Source organism: Lepidochelys kempii, chromosome 2 (assembly GCF_965140285.1).
Source record: "Lepidochelys kempii isolate rLepKem1 chromosome 2, rLepKem1.hap1, whole genome shotgun sequence".
Taxonomy (NCBI): domain Eukaryota; kingdom Metazoa; phylum Chordata; order Testudines; family Cheloniidae; genus Lepidochelys; species Lepidochelys kempii.
The window spans coordinates 69,382,988-69,401,935 of NC_136381.1; the positions used below are offsets into that span (position 1 = coordinate 69,382,988).

Consider the following 18,948-nt stretch of genomic DNA (forward strand, 5'->3'; position numbering starts at 1 on the left):
ATAAGGTGGGGAGAGCAACTCTTACTCCCCTTAAAGCCTGTACAGCACAAGCCATAATCTAGCCCTACCTTACTAATATGACATCCAAGGAAAGGAAATGATTTTCTGCCTTGCACATGAACGCTGCCAATTTAAAATTAGAATTTTAGCCACAGGAAGCTAGATTCTAGAGCTACAGGAAGCAAGTTCCAAGAATCTTCTGCTTGATGTGCTTTTCCCTGCATATGCTGACTTGACTATCCCCATAAATATACGATGCCACCATTCTGCCAGGGAATTTTCATGCAGCATCCATGAACAATTCAGCAAAACAAAAACAAAACCAGTTTATGTACATGTTGCTTGAGTCCTCTTTATTAATATTATCCGCTGTTGAGTAAACCCATTTTAAATATGTCTTGTAAGTAAATTCTCCAATGTTTATATAAAACAGTACTGTACCTTGAATGTATCTGCGCTGTTGGGATTAAACAGCTGGTGCTTCCCAGATCCCAGAATAATAGGACCAGACGACTTGTTTTCTCCATAAGCGTAAAAGGACACTGTTGCTGTTGTGCCAGCTGTTTGGAAGCCCCCAGTGACTACAGTAATCTTCCAATCTTCTTCTGCAGAGTAAAAATAAAATGGAAACACTTTTATCAGAGTAACTGCTATGTGGCTGGGAAGCTGCCTACTGCAAATCATGCATGACCAAGTCCAGGGGACTGTAACTATTGTGCACCTGAGAAGCAATGGTATTCAGAGACATGCTGGCTGAATTGCAAAATAATGTTGGAAATTCAGGTTCAGCTTGGATAAGGATCCAACAGCTCAGATGCTTATCTTGGCCGCTCCTCAAGTCTGAAAAGTTAGGCTGGAAATCTCATGAGAACTGGCTGCTCTCTTGAGATTTCTGGCAATTTCCCACCTGAAGCATCTGTGATGGATGCGGGGGGATCCTTTCCTGCAGGATTTGGGTCACAATCCTCCTGGCTGCTTCCCATAAATTCCATAGGAACAAAAAGTATCACAACATTTCAAAACCTTTACAAATATTTGAATTAAGTCAACATTATCCTCATCTTGTCTCCTTATCCCTGCCCAAATATTAGTGTGTCATGTAACCAAGCACGCTAGTTGCCAGAGGAAAAGTGTGGGATTGAGATCATTTGTGAGTGGATCTCTGTGTCAAAGGAAAGGTCCAACAAAAGTTTGTGAACCACTGATATAAGGCATCCCTGATCTCTGTATACTTTAATGCCATTTCTTCTGCAATACACTGCATACATGTTACATAAATATCTGCAATCGGCTTAATACAAATCTCATTAAGAAGATCAGTTCACAAAAAGAAATTGTGCTTCTACATCTGAGAAGCAGGAACCATGAGCTCTCAGCCATTACTTTTATTGTGGTGTTTTTCCCTGTGTGTGCAACAGGTTCCACCTAGTGACTTTAATTCATTTTGGAGAAAGCAAAACAGTTTGGAGAAAAAAAAATAAAATCCTAGCCCACAGACTTGTTGTAGATAAATGCCACAGTATATACTGCAGTTTTATTAATAAAAAGCCTTGGGTTTGTTAATTCCCACATGAGTCAAGACTCAGGAATCAGACAGAAATGCTTTTTCTTGGGCCATGGTTCTACTGCTTCCTCGGGGAGGAGTTGGGATAGGCAGTGTGATCTCCTGTTTTCCGTGCCGGTAAGGGCTGGGTTCCCACTGAAAATGAGATAGCAAGTTTCTGTGGGGAATAAGGACCTCATGGGAGATTTTCAAACACACGGGGGAAGCTAAAGACTCATTTCCCATTGAAAGGCAATGGGAGTTGGGCAGCTAACTAACTCCCCTTCGTGACTTTGAAAATTTCCCCCCTCATGTCAATTTCTAGAGACCCACTTTCCTAGAAAAGGAACCACATTTACAGGCGGCAGGAGATACATTCACCTCCATTGGAGGAAGGATTACCCAAAAAATACTGAAGGTAGAAGCATTAAAGAGGTGAAAAGGGGGTTTCTGAAGGACTACAAACTCCAACACTGGAGTCTCATCACTGAACAGATAACATAACAAATAAAGAACATTATTGACAAGATATAAAATGCAGCATGTTGTACCTCAGTTCAAATTCTGAGTTCCAAAATTCTGTGGAAAGACACTGCAGTGCTAAATTTTAAATGTGCTAAAAAAATATTTTTTTGCCTAGATTTCTATGTTGCCTCAATTATAGTGTCCCAAAAGTCTTTCCTCCTACATTCTAAAGACTGTTCATCATGTTAGTATGATGTTAGTAAGAACTTTCTCCTAAAATCTACTTAAGTGATGTGGGAGTGTTGTGCTTGGGTTTGGGAGTTTGGGGGGCAGGAGGGGATGAGGGGCAGTTATGATCCTCAATTTATGTCCTTAAGGCAGGCAGTGCAGTCCCGGAGTATCATTATAAGTGCTCTCAAGTCTGGACATTCTGCCTAGCTTTGGGAAACGCAGGGGAGACGGACGGAACCCTTTACAAGTAGAAATGGGCCCAAGCAGTGAAGTTCAGCTATGCCTCCTGAGTTGAAACTCTTGAAAGATAGGGATATTTGGATTCAGGTTTAAATTTGGACTGTTATGCAGTATGGGGCCATCACTGAAGTCCAAATGCTAATCTCAACCAGGTGTGAATTTTCCCGGAGGCATGCTGGGGGTCTTGGTTTGCACCCATCTTGCTTGCACTGAACTCCTAAAAGTTTTGAAATGTGATTTGTTGTTTGGTATAAGAAGAGATGCAGAAGTAAAAGGAGTGTGTGGCAGTGGAGAAGACAGTAATAAAGACAGACAAGGAGAATGATACAGTGACGTGTATGTATGAGATAAGGATCTCAAGAATTTCTAATCCCCACCTGGAACCAAGTGCCCTAACCACTGGGATGGGCTATAAAATCAGTCAGTTTCTCTCTCAATATTTCCTGTTGGAGCTGTTCCATTGTGTATAAATAATTGAGCATCCAATAGAACAGAGAGAGACTGACTCTATAGCCCAGTCTCACTTGGGATGTTGGAGTCCAGGTTCAAGTCCCTGCTCTGAATCAGGAACTTAAACCTGGGCCTTCCAAGCCACAGGTAAGTACTCTAACCACTGGACTAGTGGCATTCTAGGATTGGCTCATTTCTCATATAGCCTAGAACTGAGGAGGTTTGCATCAAAGCCGATAGGTATCCAGAAAACATTTCCGTTTCAACAGAAAAAAAAAAAGGTACTTAGATTTTTATCAACCAGCTCTACCAGTCAGCAAGATGGTGCTTCATTCTGGTTCTGGATCAGGGTCAAAATGCTAAACTCAGAGTGCTCTTTGCAGACCCAAGCCTGTGATGGCCACTGAAAATAAGTGAACTGAATGCATCATGAGCTTAGAGCCCCACTCCCCATCATTCTTCTAGATGTAAGTGGCCATTGCTATATGCAGTGATTTTACTGCACAGTCAGACACACTTGGCTGAATTGATACAATGTAGTATCCAGTTCTGTGGACGCAGGAAGGACTAGACAGAGTTCCTTCTAAAATTGACTAAAGCCTAGGAACTGGTTTGGTGGAACTATGGCAGTATTAACGAGGAAACCCCAGTACAGAGCCTGGTAACTGCATAGAAAATATTATTTCTGAGAAAGGCAAAAAAAGGATTAAGGCAAAAGTAGTTGTTATTCAAAATAAAATTTATACAAGTAAAATGTGGATTTGAATATAATTTGTATAATAGATACAAATTTTATAATTAACGATTTGCCTTAGGGACACCACTTGAAAAGAGGTAGTTGAGTCTCAGTGGATATCTTGATTGCTACCATGAATTATGAACACATTTTAAAACTTTCTCCTGACATCTTCTAAATTGTTTCTCAAGCTGCAGCATAAAGTATTCCTTACAGCCAGGGGGGAAAGTTGTGTTTTATTCAGATATATGTAACGTAATTGTATCAGGACAGAAAAGTCAATCTGGACAAACAAGAAATTGCAGGTAGAATTGGAAAATGGAGAACTAATAGAAAGAGCTAATTATACATGGCCTTGGGTGACAAAAGCCACAGAGCCATGATGGAAAGATTAACTAAAGAAAGTAAAATTAAGAAGGATCATCATTAATTACCAGGAAAATTATAAATGCCCAGATAACCAGTGAAAGACCTCAAAATTATTGGCATGAAAAATGATAAAATAAGGAAAAGAATTTGCAAATAGCACCGTTCAAGTAATTTATCATTTAAATCAAAATGAAGAGTTCATGGCTTAGTCAAATTGTGTATTGTAATTAAAATTTTAAAAGCAAATAAATAGGCAAAAAATGTGCAAGGCAGGTAGTTCTGAAACAGAGACACTCTTGATTAGAATACAGAAAGCAGCTCAGGATTTACCATTTGCTTCATCTTGCATTTTCAGTTGACGATTTATTTGCAGTTCTGCCAAAAATAAAATATGAAGTGCAGTTAATAATAGACCTGGCTGGTTACATTAAGAAAAGGTGGAGGGAAAGATAGCATGATATTAACCCTTGGGCTCCTGCATAAGCAAATCGTCCCTCTCTCACCTCCTAATAAATATAATATAATATATAAACACACACATATATAAAAACTTGCCTGGGAAATGGAACTGGGGAAGCTGCAAAAGGGTTACGGTTAAATTTTAAGTATAAATTCAGCACAAAGATTCTAAGCAAACCATACAAATTATTTATTTCATCTCCATAGTGTAACAATAACCCTTACCTTCAGGGTAGAGCTCAATTTCTGAGTGAATTATTCCCTGGGACATAAATGGAAGCCACCTGAGCATAAGCAAGCAAATAAGAAAGAAGATTGGAATCAATTTGTTCTTCATTGCATGTAACTAAATGATCGGAGGATTATTTTGAATGTTGAACATGAGTAGTAGCAGGGGCATTGTCTCTTGAGCAGGTGCCTCATAGTTTGATACATAGTACAAATTCAGGCCTCGATCCTACAAAGGGACTGTGCAGGTTTAAGAGCCCTTGCTGACATTAACTGCACCTTTGCAGGATTGGGGCCTAAAGACAACATTCAAGATAGCAGAGAACTGGTGTGGAAAAAATAAGAGCCAGCTTCACCCACAACCGCTGAATCAATATCAAAGGCATCTTATTTTAAAGAGTTGGGATAAGGACTGCCTACCCCATAACTCTAGCCTTGTTACCCCTCAAAGAGATAGTTATTTTTACTTAAAGGTAAACTCTCAGTCCCTGGACCAGAAGTGCATACAGTATTTGTTCCGTTTGAAGAAGAAGCCAACCTATGGAAAGCCCCATGACATGACGCCCCAGTGTGGGAGTATCCACAGAGATAGTTGGTGCATATTAGAAGTTAGAGAAAACGAGCTGGAATTAGCTCAGTTTACTTATCCCTAATCAGGGGATGACAGAGGGCCATTAGTCTACTTTCATTTACCACCATTTTACCCTGGTGCACAGCATTGGGTCTGTTTCTCATGTGCATTTATGGCTGTAACTATCAGGGTCCAGACAGCCCAACGGGAGAGCCGAAGGTTTAAACCCCCCAAATGAGCAGCTGAACCAACTGATTGCAGACTGTATTATTGTACTATAAGCATACTGAGTAAGGCCTTTCATGCAAGCCTGGAATGTTCTGAACTTGATCGTCATTCTGAGATATGTGTACATACTGTGGTTACGAATCTATGTATTTATGCATATAGAAAACTGTGCTCATAACCACACCTACAATTTCAACTACACATCGCAGCCCAGAGGGCACCTTCCAAGACAGGGATTTATATGACACCGGCTCCAAGCAACAACCCACTGTCTAGCCAGGAAAAGACAATGGAGTTAATGGAAAGTTGTCGAGACATCCTGGCTCTCAGGTAAGGGGGGGATTTCTTCACTCTGAATAAACATGAGTCATCATGGACTGAGAGAAAAAAAAGTAGACACAAGCCTGCTTGTAAAAGGCTTTTTCCAAGGTTTTCTGACAGTCACTTGGCAAGTGCTGTCCATGAAACACTGGATTCTATTACAGCTAGGGGTAGGCTGGGAAACTGTTCAAAGGCAATAGATAACTTGTATTAGAAAAGGGATGCATCTTTATGTTTCTTTTCTGTGTCACCTGTATATGTTTGTTCTCCCTTACGACTTCATCTTTGAATCTATGGCTTTTCTATTACTTAAGCCTTTTTTTATCTTTACCGCGAACAGGTCTCTCATGTGCAAACTGTGTGGAGTGTGTGCCCCAAAGTAAACTGGTGCCTGGGGGGTGGGGGGGCTGCGTTCATGCCTTGAGGGGGTGATGAACCAGAGGGAATTTGTCCAAGTGTCTGGGAATTAAGAACTTGGGAAGGATGGATTTGGAAAGGCCTAGGACTGAAAGTGTGTTGGTGTCACCCTGCAAGGAGTAACTTGGCTGGTGAGAGCCAGGGTGAGATCTTGGGTAAGCGGAACAGCACCAAGGTATCTAAGTAAGGGCAGGCAGTGACAGCGGCCCTTACTGCTCAGGTGGTCCCCAAAATGTCACAATATCCCTTTAAACTTCTCTGAGTACATGAGAATCAGGCACTAAGATTTCCATGAAACTACTCTTGATTTGCATGGGTGTGACAGAGAAGAACCAGGCCCAAAGCATTGTTCAATACTTTGGGGAGGAATGCTATGAAAAGTTAGGGAAATCGTGCAATAGATGAATAAGAAGTCCAAAGCTGAGCTTTAAAGATGAAGACAGAGGGCCAGATTCTACCTTTTTTACTCCTGCAATCCCAGTGGAGTGCACTGGGTTGCACAGATGTAATTGAAGGCAGAATTTGGCCCAATCTTTTCAATAGGAAAAGACTGAACCAAGAGTGCTTTTGACACCCTAAACTTTGGGACCCACTTTGCCAACTTTTGTTTACTTCCTGCTCAGCAAAAATGAATGTTTGTTTCTATGTAGATCCACTGTACAGCAGGCTTCTGGTTTGTTTACATAGTTTCAGTTTAGTGAACTCAATTAACCTCTAATGTGACCCTAACTTCCATGGAATTACACTGGGAATGAAGTTAGCTGAATGGGGTCAAATCTGGATGCCTGTGCCAAACCCAATTAATCTGGGATTGTGCAGGGTGGTTCCAGAGAGGTCAAGTGGGGTGGAATCTTCCTCCACTCGCCTGTGTTCCTCCACTGTTCCAGCCTCACAGCTGCAGTCACCACTGCCACTGTGTAACCCATGCCTGCTTGGTGTGGCACTCTGTCTCCCTCTAGAGGCAGCCAGACCAGCTAGAGCAGGGGTGGCCAACCTGAGCCTGAGAAGGAGCCAGAATTTACCAATGTACATTGACAAAGAGCCACAGTAATACATCAACAGCCCCCTATGAGCTCCCCCCAGCTCCCAGCGCCTCCCCCCACCAACAACCCTGCTGATCAGCGCCTCCCCATCCCGCCCCGATCAGCTGTTTCATGGCATGCAGGAGGCTCTGGGGGGAAGAGGGGAGGAGTGAGGGCACTGCAGGCTCAGGGGAGGGGACGGTATGGGTGGAGTGGGGGCAGGGCCTGTGGCAGAGCCAGGGGTTGAGCAGTGAGCACCCCCCCAGCACACTGGAAAGTTGGCACCTGTAGCTCCAGCCCTGGAGTCGGTGCCAATACAAGGAACTGCATATTAACTTCTGAAGAGCCACAGGTTAGCCACCCCTGAGCTAGAGACTGATTAACCTGCTAGAGTTTTGGCTAAGAGACTGGTGTCTTCTAGCTCATGCATTGATTCCCAGAGATCCCAGGTTTGATCCCGGCTACCGAAAGGTTGTCGGTGTTACAACTGTACACTCAAATGGTGGGAGGTGAGATTTAGTAGTGATATCCACAAAGTTGCAGGTGCATACCTCTCCCAACTCATGTCAAATCTCTCTTATGTGTCAGGGTAGAGGAAGCCCCTCTGATGCTCAGCTGTGAGGTATACAGAATGTCTGCACTCCCTGCAGGGGTTCCCCTCCTCCCACATTCTGACAGCAGATCTGTCATAGTTCTGCTACCAATCAGGTGGTATACGCATGCTTGGTGTGTGCAAAACATTCTTTGCCTCATAGGAAACAAAAATGATTCAGCTGAAGGCACAAGAGAAAATGTTCAATTTCTCAAATCTTTTCTACCTGCCAGAAAATCAGAGCTGCATCTGGGTGTCTCATTCTATCTGTTTCCAAGCGCCACATGTCAGTTTCACACCAAAGAATAGCATGAAACTGACAAAGAAAAGGAGCAAGGTCTGCAACAACAGGAATAGATGCTGAGATAACCAGAAATGATTAACAGTGGCACCTGAGGAAAAAGGTCAATTAACCCCCTGATAAATATCCAGCTCTTTATTTTCAGAAAACAGGAGCTTTGATTTAAAAGGGGAGAATATAACCATTTTCTAAGATGTGTTTTATGCCTTGCTGACTAAAAACAGAGAGCGTTAAACACTGATCTATTTATACATTGCTTTTCACATTCTTATTTCCTCTCTCTTTTCTGGATTATCCTTAGAGGAACTTTTTCCTTCCACATAGTAAGGCTATTGCAATCTCAACATGAGAGCCTCTTCATTAATCACAGGTTTCAGAGTAACAGCCGTGTTAGTCTGTATTCGCAAAAAGAAAAGGAGTACTTGTGGCACCTTAGAGACTAACAAATTTATTTGAGCATAAGTTTTCGTGAGCTACAGCTCACTTCATCGGATGCATATATAGGCACCTCCTTGCAGCCCCAACTTAAGTTCCTATCTCAGAGAGAGAGGAGAGGGGTTTGTCAGCATCTCCCATTGCCTAGGTTAGGCAGCTCCCTGCCTAGCATGCTGGCTTTTGTGGATTGCATTCTAGGGATGCATGTTTCCACGGTATGCATCCGATGAAGTGAGCTGTAGCTCACAAAAGCTCATGCTCAAATAAATTGGTTAGTCTCTAAGGTGCCACAAGTACTCCTTTTCTTCATTAATCAGTAGTTATGGACTGCTGTAGTGAGGCTGCTGGGGCTTGATCCTATATGGTTCTGAGCTTCCTGAGCTTCCAGATCAGCAAAGCACTTGGCATGTGCTTAACATCAAGCACACATATAGTTCCAAGAATCAGGGCCAGAGGGCAGGTACCTTGGTACCTTCCCACCAGCTCACTAACAGGCTAAATCCCAGGAGGTGCCAAGCACGTTCAATTAACCTTGAAAGAAGCACTTAGCATTTCATAGCACCAGATCCTAAGAACCTTAATACATTAACTAACTGATCTTCTAGTTTTCAGTGCTACAGCACACACTGGGCTGTTGGCCTATTTATGCTGCTCTCCTGTTAAAAGCAGGTTATACAGATATATTGTGTAATCCTAAATGCTGAAAACATGTTGATGTATAATTTTAAAACCCCAAGACAGAAATAACATTTTAATTGAAATCCATGAGAATGGCTGGATTTTGCCTGTGCAAAATCAAAAGTCAGGATTCTATTAAATCAGAAAAAATGTCGACATTTCCCAGATTAACTGAGAGAATTATGGAATTTGGTATCTTATGTGACAAACCAGAAAAAAAAATCAAGTCTTCTAGTATAAAATGAAAATAAAGCCATGAGGCTGTGAAGATAAAGCATATCAGAAGCATGTCTGGGGAACAAAGCATTTTCCTTCCTTGAGAAGAGCATTGTGTTGCAGCTTCTTTGGCCAATAAAGAAGCCATCCCTTGGTGGTCCTGCTGCCCTATTTTAAACTCTTGTCAGTAGCAATGTTCTTTTTATAGCAGTCGCAAAAGGCAGGAATGATATAACTTCTCTTTCCTTTTCACCTTTAGAGCCTCTGCTGCTGAATATTTTCTGCTGACCAGCCTCCTAGGTGCTAATTATCACAGAATGAATACGCCGAAGTGCCCTGTCATGCATGATGTCTGAGCCATGTGACTGAAGGATGGATATGATACTGAGTTGATCTTTCTTGCTTGAGGTAGGCAGGTGGCCTCATTTCTCTATAGAGCCTTCTGTCTGATTAATGTCAGAGAGCTGTTTGTATCTTTTCACAAACAGATATAAGATATTGATGAAACACCAACTAATATGTGACCAAACCTGCAACCCTTATTCACATGAGAAATCCCTATTCTCATCAGTATTAATAAAAGTAATTATAATAATTCATAGGGTTGCCTTAATCTCAAATCATTTTACAAAGGCAAGTGAACATTTTTATTCCTATTTTAAAGACAGTGAACCTGAGGCACAGAGAGTTTCACAAGTTGCCCAAGTTTACACCAAATCAACAACAGATCTGGAAATACAAACTAGGTCTCAAAAAGAAAAGGAGTACTAGTGGCACCTTAGAGACTAACCAATTTATCTGAGCATAAGCTTTCGTGAGCTACAGCTCACTTCATCAGATGCATTCAGTGGAAAATACAGTGAGGAGATTTATATACACACAGAACATGAAAAAATGGGTGTTATCGTACACACCGTAAGGAGAGTGATCACTTAAGATGAGCTATTACCAGCAGGAGAGCGGGGGGGAGAAAACCTTTTGTAGTGATAATCGATCACTATCATCAATCATCATCGATCAATCAATCATCAGATGCATCCGATGAAGTGAGCTGTAACTCACGAAAGCTTATGCTCAAATAAATTGGTTAGTCTCTAAGGTGCCACTAGTACTCCTTTTCTTTTTGCGAATACAGACTAACACGGCTGCTACTCTGAAGCTAGGTCTCCTGACCCCAAATCCAGAGACCTGTCCACTGGGGCACATTGCCTCCTGTCATAAATATAAAGGGAAGGGTAAACCCCTTTGAAATCCCTCCTGGCCAGGGGAAAGCTCCTCTCACCTGTAAAGGGTTAAGAAGCTAAAGGTAACCTCGCTGGCACCTGACCAAAATGACCAATGAGGAGACAAGATACTTTCAAAAGCTGGGAGGAGGGAGAGAAACAAAGGGTCTGTGTCTGTCTGTATGCTGCGCTTGCCAGGGACAGAACAGGAATGGAGTCTTAGAACTTTTAGTAAGTAATCTAGCTAGGTATGTGTTAGATTATGATTTCTTTAAATGGCTGAGAAAAGAATTGTGCTGAATAGAATAACTATTTCTGTCTGTGTATCTTTTTTGTAACTTAAGGTTTTGCCTAGAGGGGTTCTCTATGTTTTTGAATCTAATTACCCTGTAAGATATCTACCATCCTGATTTTACAGGGGGGATTTCTTTATTTCTATTTACTTCTATTTTTTATTAAAAGTCTTCTTGTAAAAACCTGAATGCTTTTTCATTGTTCTCAGATCCAAGGGTTTGGGTCTGTGGTCACCTATGCAAATTGGTGAGGCTTTTTATCCAACATTTCCCAGGAAAGGGGGGGTGCAAGTGTTGGGAGGATTGTTCATTGTTCTTAAGATCCAAGGGTCTGGGTCTGTAGTCACCTAGGCAAATTGGTGAGGCTTTTTACCAAACCTTGTCCAGGAAGTGGGGTGCAGGGTTTTGGGAAGTATTTTGGGGGGAAAGACGCGTCCAAACAGCTCTTCCCCAGTAACCAGTATTAGTTTGGTGGTGGTAGCGGCCAGTCCAAGGACAACGGGGGGGAATATTTTGTACCTTGGGGAAGTTTTGACCTAAGCTGGTAAAGATAAGCTTAGGAGGTTTTTCATGCAGGTCCCCACATCTGTACCCTAGAGTTCAGAGTGGGGGAGGAACCTTGACACCTCCTATCAATCCACTAATTTCAATGGGTCTACTCACATTAAGTTATTCACATGTATGAGAGTTTGCAGTGAAAGAACTATCGTACGTGCTTGAGCAGGTTTTTGGTTTCCACAGCTCTTCTTTTTGTTAAATGTAAAAAGGCTGGATGATGCGGTATTTCTCAAGTGACTTTAGCTATGCTGGTGTAACCCCTGCTTGCTGAGGGAGGGTAGGGGGTTACACTGATTTAATAGCTTAAATTAGGTAACCACCAGAAAACTTTCCCCTTTATGGCATCTCAGCCGTCTCTTCGGCAAGAACAAATGCTACTCCTGGATTGCGCTCCTCGTGGATTTCCCATGGAGAATTAGGCTTTCATTTAAAAACCTGTTTTTATGATTTATCTTTGTTTCTTGCATGGGAAATTCTCACCCTCCATCTTAGAGCATTGCTCCACATGTGACACAGGGACACTTGCACAATCCAATCATATAACATAATGAAGTACGGAGTTACTTTGGCACACACTACCTGGTAATCACTAAATTAAGCAATCAGTCCTGGAGTGATAAGTTACATGAGTTTATCTGCCTGGTCCTGGAAAAACCAAACTGAGCACATCTATTGGCTAAATGTTTCACATAGGTATCATCCAAAGGGTATGTAGCCTTAAAGGATTTTATGATATTTGGGAAGACAAAGCTAGTTTAAAAACAAAAGGGCTGTAGTGTATATATACAACCTCTCACAGTTGAAAATATATTCAGAGTTCTTCCCAGCTTTTCTGATGATTACTTTCTCACAGTACCAGTACTGCGCCTCGTTACTGGCCTCACAGTGCAATAGCACCTTCTGCAGTTTTCCAAGAGATACAGCTTCCATTTCAAACATATCCACCTAGAAGACAACAGTTCAGACAACACTTCATATCAGCAGTAAGAAAGGCTAAAAGCTGCTCAGCATTTTAAGGACTTTGATCCAACTCTCCTTACAGCCAAGGAAAAGATTTCAATTGGATATAATGGGAGTCAGATTGTTCCCAAAGGGGCAGATTCAAGCCCATCAAAGTTAACCAGTGTCTTTCCATTGGCTCGATGGATTCTGGATCAGGTAATAAGTGGACAAGGGTTACCCAAAGCTAAAAATCTGAATGTAATAATATTGGCAAAAACCTCATGTAAATTACCTTTACGATCCTTCCCCAAAAGTAGTGCAAAATTCTTCAGTACTGATCCAGTACACCTTACAATAATGCTTGAACAGGTATTTTACAATACCGTAACACTATTTTCTTAGTAAGGGACATGGTTGCTTCATGGGAGGTTCCCCCCCTCTATTTAAATGCCACTATGCTGAAAAAGCCACTTTGTTCTGCTTATCCATTTAGATTTGTGCAGAAGTTTGATGAAGATTGCTTTAATGGAGGCATGCAGCTGATCAGGTGAAAGATTCAGGTTGGCCAAGTTTTGACCTCCTGAAGAGCACACAGTTCTCTTGTGCAAACTCTCTCTCTCTAAGTTTAACAGTCTGAATCATGTTTAACAGAAAAATTCAAAAGGAAGAGGTGAAAAGTATAAATTTATTACACACACGCAGAGATATAAAAAAAACAACAACGCTAAAAGCATGTTAAGGTTGTAAAATCAAGCACTCAAAAGATAGGAAATGTCAGAATTAGGGGTGTCCATGTAACCTTAGTTCAGCCTCCCTGTGCATATGCATGATGAGACGTTCTTTAATTATATGATCACATACTATATTTTCCACAGGACCACCTGCTTCATTCAGTGAACAGGATGGACAGAGCTCACTGATGGGTAACTCTCCAATATTTATTTTTATCCTCTTCGTTCTGTGTGGGTCTCCCGCCCCCGCCACTTTATTTACTGCACAACAACCAAACCTTGCACTGAATACAGAATTCTTCATTTCCTCATTGGTTTTTCTGTGCTGCAGTCAATGAACTGGTGTTCACAGTACTCTGCTGAGGTGAAGTGAAGTGGGGTTATTATCTCCATTTCATGATGAAGTTGAAGAACAGAGATTAAAGCCAAAATTGTCATCTAATTTTGGGTGCTCAATTTTAGAAGCGTAGGGCTGGATCTTTCAGAGTACTCAGTATTTCATAGCACTTTACATGTTCAGAGCACAGCTCCCATTAACCTCAGTTCCAGCTATGAGTGCTCAGCAAGTTAGTAAATCAGAGCTCAAGCATCTCAAGTTGAGTACCCAGAAAATGAGGAACACCATGGCCACCTGTGAAAGTTTGGTTTAAGTGCCTTGCCCAGCATCACATTAGGAACTCTGTGGCAAAGGCAGGAATAGAATCCAGTTCTCCACGGCAGTATTCAACTGCCTGAACCAGCAGATGCTACTTTCTGTTCCTGCAGTCCCCTGCCTCATTCACTACACACCTTCCAGCTTCTGTAACAAATGAGGTGAAGAATAGAATCTCCTCAATCTTAGCCTTTTTGTATAAATTATATAATACAGGACACTCTCATCAGCCTACCCAGAAGAGATCTCTTTATGTCTTGAATTTAAACTCCTTTGTGCAGTATTTTATATATAATGCATTACTAATAAGGCAGATTTATATTCTATGCTGTTAAATTGGCACAGACCACCTGCAGTTTCTCAGTGTATCTGGGATGTTCTACTGTGCTGAATAATTTAGCATTTACATACGCTTTGCATTTTATAAGTATTCCTCAAATATGTCAATACAACCTGTTAGGTTAGTAAGCGTTAAATTTCACCCATTTTACAGATGGAGAAACTGAGACATAGTGGAGGCCAAGTGACTTACCAAGAGCACTCAGAAAGTCAGTGTATGTCAACACTACAATAAAACACCTGCAGCTGGTCCTTGTCTGCTTGCTCGGGATATGAGGCTATAAAATTACAGCATAGTCATTTGGGCTCAGGCTGGAGTCCTGATTCTGAGCTTACACGAGATCGAACAGCTACACTACAATTTTATAGCCTTGCAATCTGAGCCTTGCAAGCCTGAGTCAGCTGACATGGGCCAGCCAGGGGTGTTTTATTGCAGTGTAGACCTATCCTCAGTGACAGGACCAGAATTAGAACTCAGTAATTTCTGAAATTCGGTCTCTTGCTCAGGCCACTAAACTATGCTGCAGAATGCAGCTTGTGTATTTTGCTTATGGTGAGGCTCTTAGGTACATGAAAGACAAATTAGATAGTTTTATTTACACCTGGATTGCATTAATCAGTATCAAAATGCTTTCCAAAACTGTCATGTGTTAGAAGAAATAGACAGCAAATGTTCCTACCGAGATTTGAAGCCATGAAACAATTTTTGTGCACTCATTTGTGTCCAATTTTGATCTTTTATGTTTTGACTGAAAATGTCTGTATTTTCCCTTGTGGCTTTTCTTTTTCTATTATTTTATTCTCCCTAATGTTCCTTCCCCCCCTCCCCCCCACTTCCCATTTTTACTCTTGTTCCATTATTCATTTCTGGTTTACTAGGTCCTGTTTTTTCCTCACTTGTATTATTATCTCCCAGAAATGGCAAGCACCAAATGTACTGTATTATATCTATGAAAATCTTTAATAAAAGAGTAGCTAAATAAAGTGAAGTGTATCTGTGTCCAAGATTTTGATTAGTTCCCCTCAAAACCAATTTTAAGCATGTATAAGGGCTACTTTAAACATGTGTCTGTGAATATGCAAATTTCCTCGCTCAAACTTACCATTCCTCTCTGAAATTTCACTGGCATATCAGATTTATGCAGAAGTCTTAGACCAGAGTCACCTCTCTTTCCATAGATACATAGGTAGATCGGACAGTCTGTTTCAGTTTGCTCCAAATGGCCAGTGTAAACATAAATGTGGTATCTCACAACTTGCAAAACCGAGAAAGGAAAACACAAGTTAGTTATTCATACAGAGAGATCACAATTCATGTGTGTTCAACCTTCAGTCACAATGAAGACACTACCACAAATCTGGCTTGCACACATTTGCAGAGATTATATTTTCAAGAACTAAATTTAAGTGTTTTTTGAGATTACTAACAATACCTTTATGAACATACTGCTTGTGGAATATAACTCAGATAACCTGAATCCAGTACACCTAAGTGTGTACTTCTGAAGTATACACGTACTTGGATAAATGGGTTTTCCTGCTTCCTCTACTGGGAGTTCACATATAATATCTCCATCTCCACGGCTTCTTGACAACCACTTGTTTGCTGGAAAGTTCAGAGTCCTCCTGCTCTTTACGTGTTGCAGTGTCACCTAGGGGAGAAGCAGTAGCAACAACCATGATGCAATGCAGTTTCTCCAGTTCTGCAGTGCCCAATACTTAAGAGAGACTTTTTTCTTCATTTTACATTTCTAATTTTGTTATTACTTTACCAATGTCCCTCCACCTGGAACTAAAAAGACAATCTTTAGAGAGAATCTTTATACTCACTCATTCCTTGGTATCTCTGCTGTAACTGCCAACATCTATTATTTTGATCTGCTAAGAGTTCTCAAAATATGTCTTATTTTTGGCATGAGCAAACACATGAATTAAATTTTCGTTCTTACCTTACTAAACATCACTGGCTCTGATTTTTGTCCATGGATAAATTCCATGGAAAACTGCCTTCTGAACTGCAGAATGAAAACATTCTGAAAATTGAGCAGAGAGACTAGGTCTTTGGAAAGGGACATGGGTCTGTTACAGCACCTTTCCATTATAAATGGAAATGGGCTGAAACCAAATTTCTGAATCTAAATCCCTCTGAACTTTGGTGGAGAAAAGCATGTGTTTTCATAGATTCTAAGAAATCAGTTTGTTGAAATTGGTGGATCCAGATCCAAATTCTGTAGCTGGCTCCTGCTTCTATAATGGAACAAACCAAAACCCTGCATCCAAACACATTTACACATTCACCACTTCAAGATAGTTCAGGATCCAAATTTTGAGCTATTTGCTACTGAGCGCTATGGTAATAACTGTCTTATTTGTTGCTTCATGTTATTAGAGGAGATTTTTTTCCTTTCTTTCTTAGGGATGGTTATTATTGGCCTTCGATTATAGCAGTACATACTACAGTTTTCCCTTCCTCAACCTTCATTAGCAGCAGGCATTCACTGCCAAAACCATTCTCTCTCTTTCTACACTCTTGAGGCTGTTTAAAAGACAGTATTCTTAGAAAAAGCTTTATTATTAAAATTATGAAATTAGATATTTGCACTCAAATTCTAAATGCACATTTTAGAGGGGGAGAAAAGACTCCTTTAAGTTGCTTCCCCATTAAAGTGGACATGTATTTTACTTAAAATAATATTAATTTAAAAGAGAGTATTTGGGTTCCAACATGAAATACTTCTGCAGCAGTGATTTTCAATCGCTAATTGAATTTACAGGACAACCTCAAATAGTTATTGGCACACCTCCCCCTGCAGATTCAGAGCAACAACAAATGTTAGGTGCATTGACCAAAAAAAAAAAAAACCAACAACTTTCAAGCTAATTCGTTTCCTTAAGTGAAGGGAATTATTTGAAATCCCAGAGTTGCCCTATGAAGTTTGGACTAAAATATTAAAGAAATGTGCTGTAACCAACAGGTTGGGAAACAGATTTCCTGAAATCATTTGAGCAAACTGAAACATTTAAACTTCTATTCAGGTTTGATATTCCTAAACTTCAGGCCTCTGAGCTAATGTCAAAAATCTGCTATTGCCATGCAGTTCTGGTTTTAGGATTCAGGCCTTGTAAAATGAAATGACAGAATAGAAGGCAGGCATGTGTGTTTCCATACATGTAGGATAGGAAACAAAGCACAAGTACTTGGTCTGGAGTTCTGAAAGGAATATTACATGATAGGTCTGTGCTAGTATGAATTTATTCTACCAAGGTTTATTTTGCAAAATAGAGTGGAATAGAACATAAGAATGGGGCCTTACTGGGTCAGACCAAAGGTCCATCTAGCCCAGTATCCTGTCTTCTGACAGTGGCCAGTGCCAGTTGTCCCAGAGGGAATGAACAGAACAGGTTATCATCAAGTGATCCATCCCCTATCACTCATTCTCAGCTTCTGGCAAACAGAGGCTAGGGATACCATTCCTGTCCATCCTGGCTAATAGCTATTGATGGTATAATCACTGAATTATGTCACTTAGTAGCTCTGAAATATGTTTTTCCAAGCATGGATATTATTAGGTGCAAGGATATCACTGGGGTGTTTATAGCCAAACTTTGGTCTTTTTCCCCCCATGAAACTGTCGATGGTGCAGCTGAAATTCTGTGACCTTTCACAGCCAATTTCTAGAGGTAATATAAGAGCAATCTACTGCAAACTGAAAAATACAGTAGAACACTAAATTTTTAGGATGCAAAATTTGACAGAGTATCAATACTTCAAAATTAGCACCTAGGTACCACAGTGATTGACACATTAGAAAAAAAATGCTAACAAAGCCAAGTTTGCAGGAGTTTAAATGCAAAATTTTGGCTCTGGCCCATCCCATTTATAAACTTGACCGTGATAATACATTTATGTAAATGCTTTGGTGGCATGTATTTTGGGATTACACAATCTGTCAGTAATTTCACCTTCTCTGAATGCCCTGGCTAACTGCAAAATTAGGTATTTTTCCCCCAGAGTCAAAGAATTTCTCCTTGGCCCTGGAAAGTAACTATTTACATACTCTAGGATGTACAGTATATACCATGATCAAAGGACTCTGTGGTTGTACACAAGTAGAAATGTGCCAAAAAAGTTGAACCAGAGGAAAAATCTCAAGTTTTGATTGTTATTGAAAATAAAACATTCCACCATGTTGCCTTGACATTCAGATTGGTCTTTCATTGCATTGCATGTCAGCTAGTCTTCAGCTGTCTTATGCTACAGATTCATTTAACCCAGTGGTTTTCAACCTGGGGTCCGTGGACCCATGGGGGTCTGCAGGCTTGGTCTAAGACTTCCAAAGGGGTCTAGATCTTTATTTGAAATTTTTTAGGGGTCCACAAATGAAAAAAGGTTGAAAAGCACTGATTTAACCAACACAAATCAAGTTTGGGGATCAGTGATGAGCTGAGTGAATTACCCCAAACTATCACCACACCCCAGAAAATGCTTTGGGTCAACTTCCTTATAATTATTATTATAAATTATTAATTTATTTTCTAATGCATTTGGATACTTTAATGAATAATATAGGCCCATCTGGTGAGCACCAGGGATTAGGTTTATCCAGTCAAATTGGTGCAGCAGTAGTTTAATGGACAGAGCTCAGAGTGTGTTCTGTTCCTGACTCTGACACAGACTTGCCTACTGACCTTGGGAAAGTCTCTTAAA

The 18,948-nt window shown here is 40.7% G+C and overlaps 1 protein-coding gene across 1 annotated transcript in view; it reads right to left on the minus strand.

The window, feature by feature from the left end:
• The window catches only part of RP1 (RP1 axonemal microtubule associated), a 295,040-nt gene that overhangs the window by 185,710 nt on the left and 90,382 nt on the right, over positions 1–18,948 (minus strand). The window contains exons 19-24 of the mRNA XM_073329615.1: positions 15,760–15,892; positions 15,344–15,495; positions 12,367–12,521; positions 4,719–4,777; positions 4,365–4,409; positions 442–605 (exon numbers count right to left, since the gene is read on the minus strand). Coding sequence (XP_073185716.1) covers positions 442–605; positions 4,365–4,409; positions 4,719–4,777; positions 12,367–12,521; positions 15,344–15,495; positions 15,760–15,892 — 708 coding nt within the window. The remainder of the gene's footprint in view (positions 1–441; positions 606–4,364; positions 4,410–4,718; positions 4,778–12,366; positions 12,522–15,343; positions 15,496–15,759; positions 15,893–18,948) is intronic.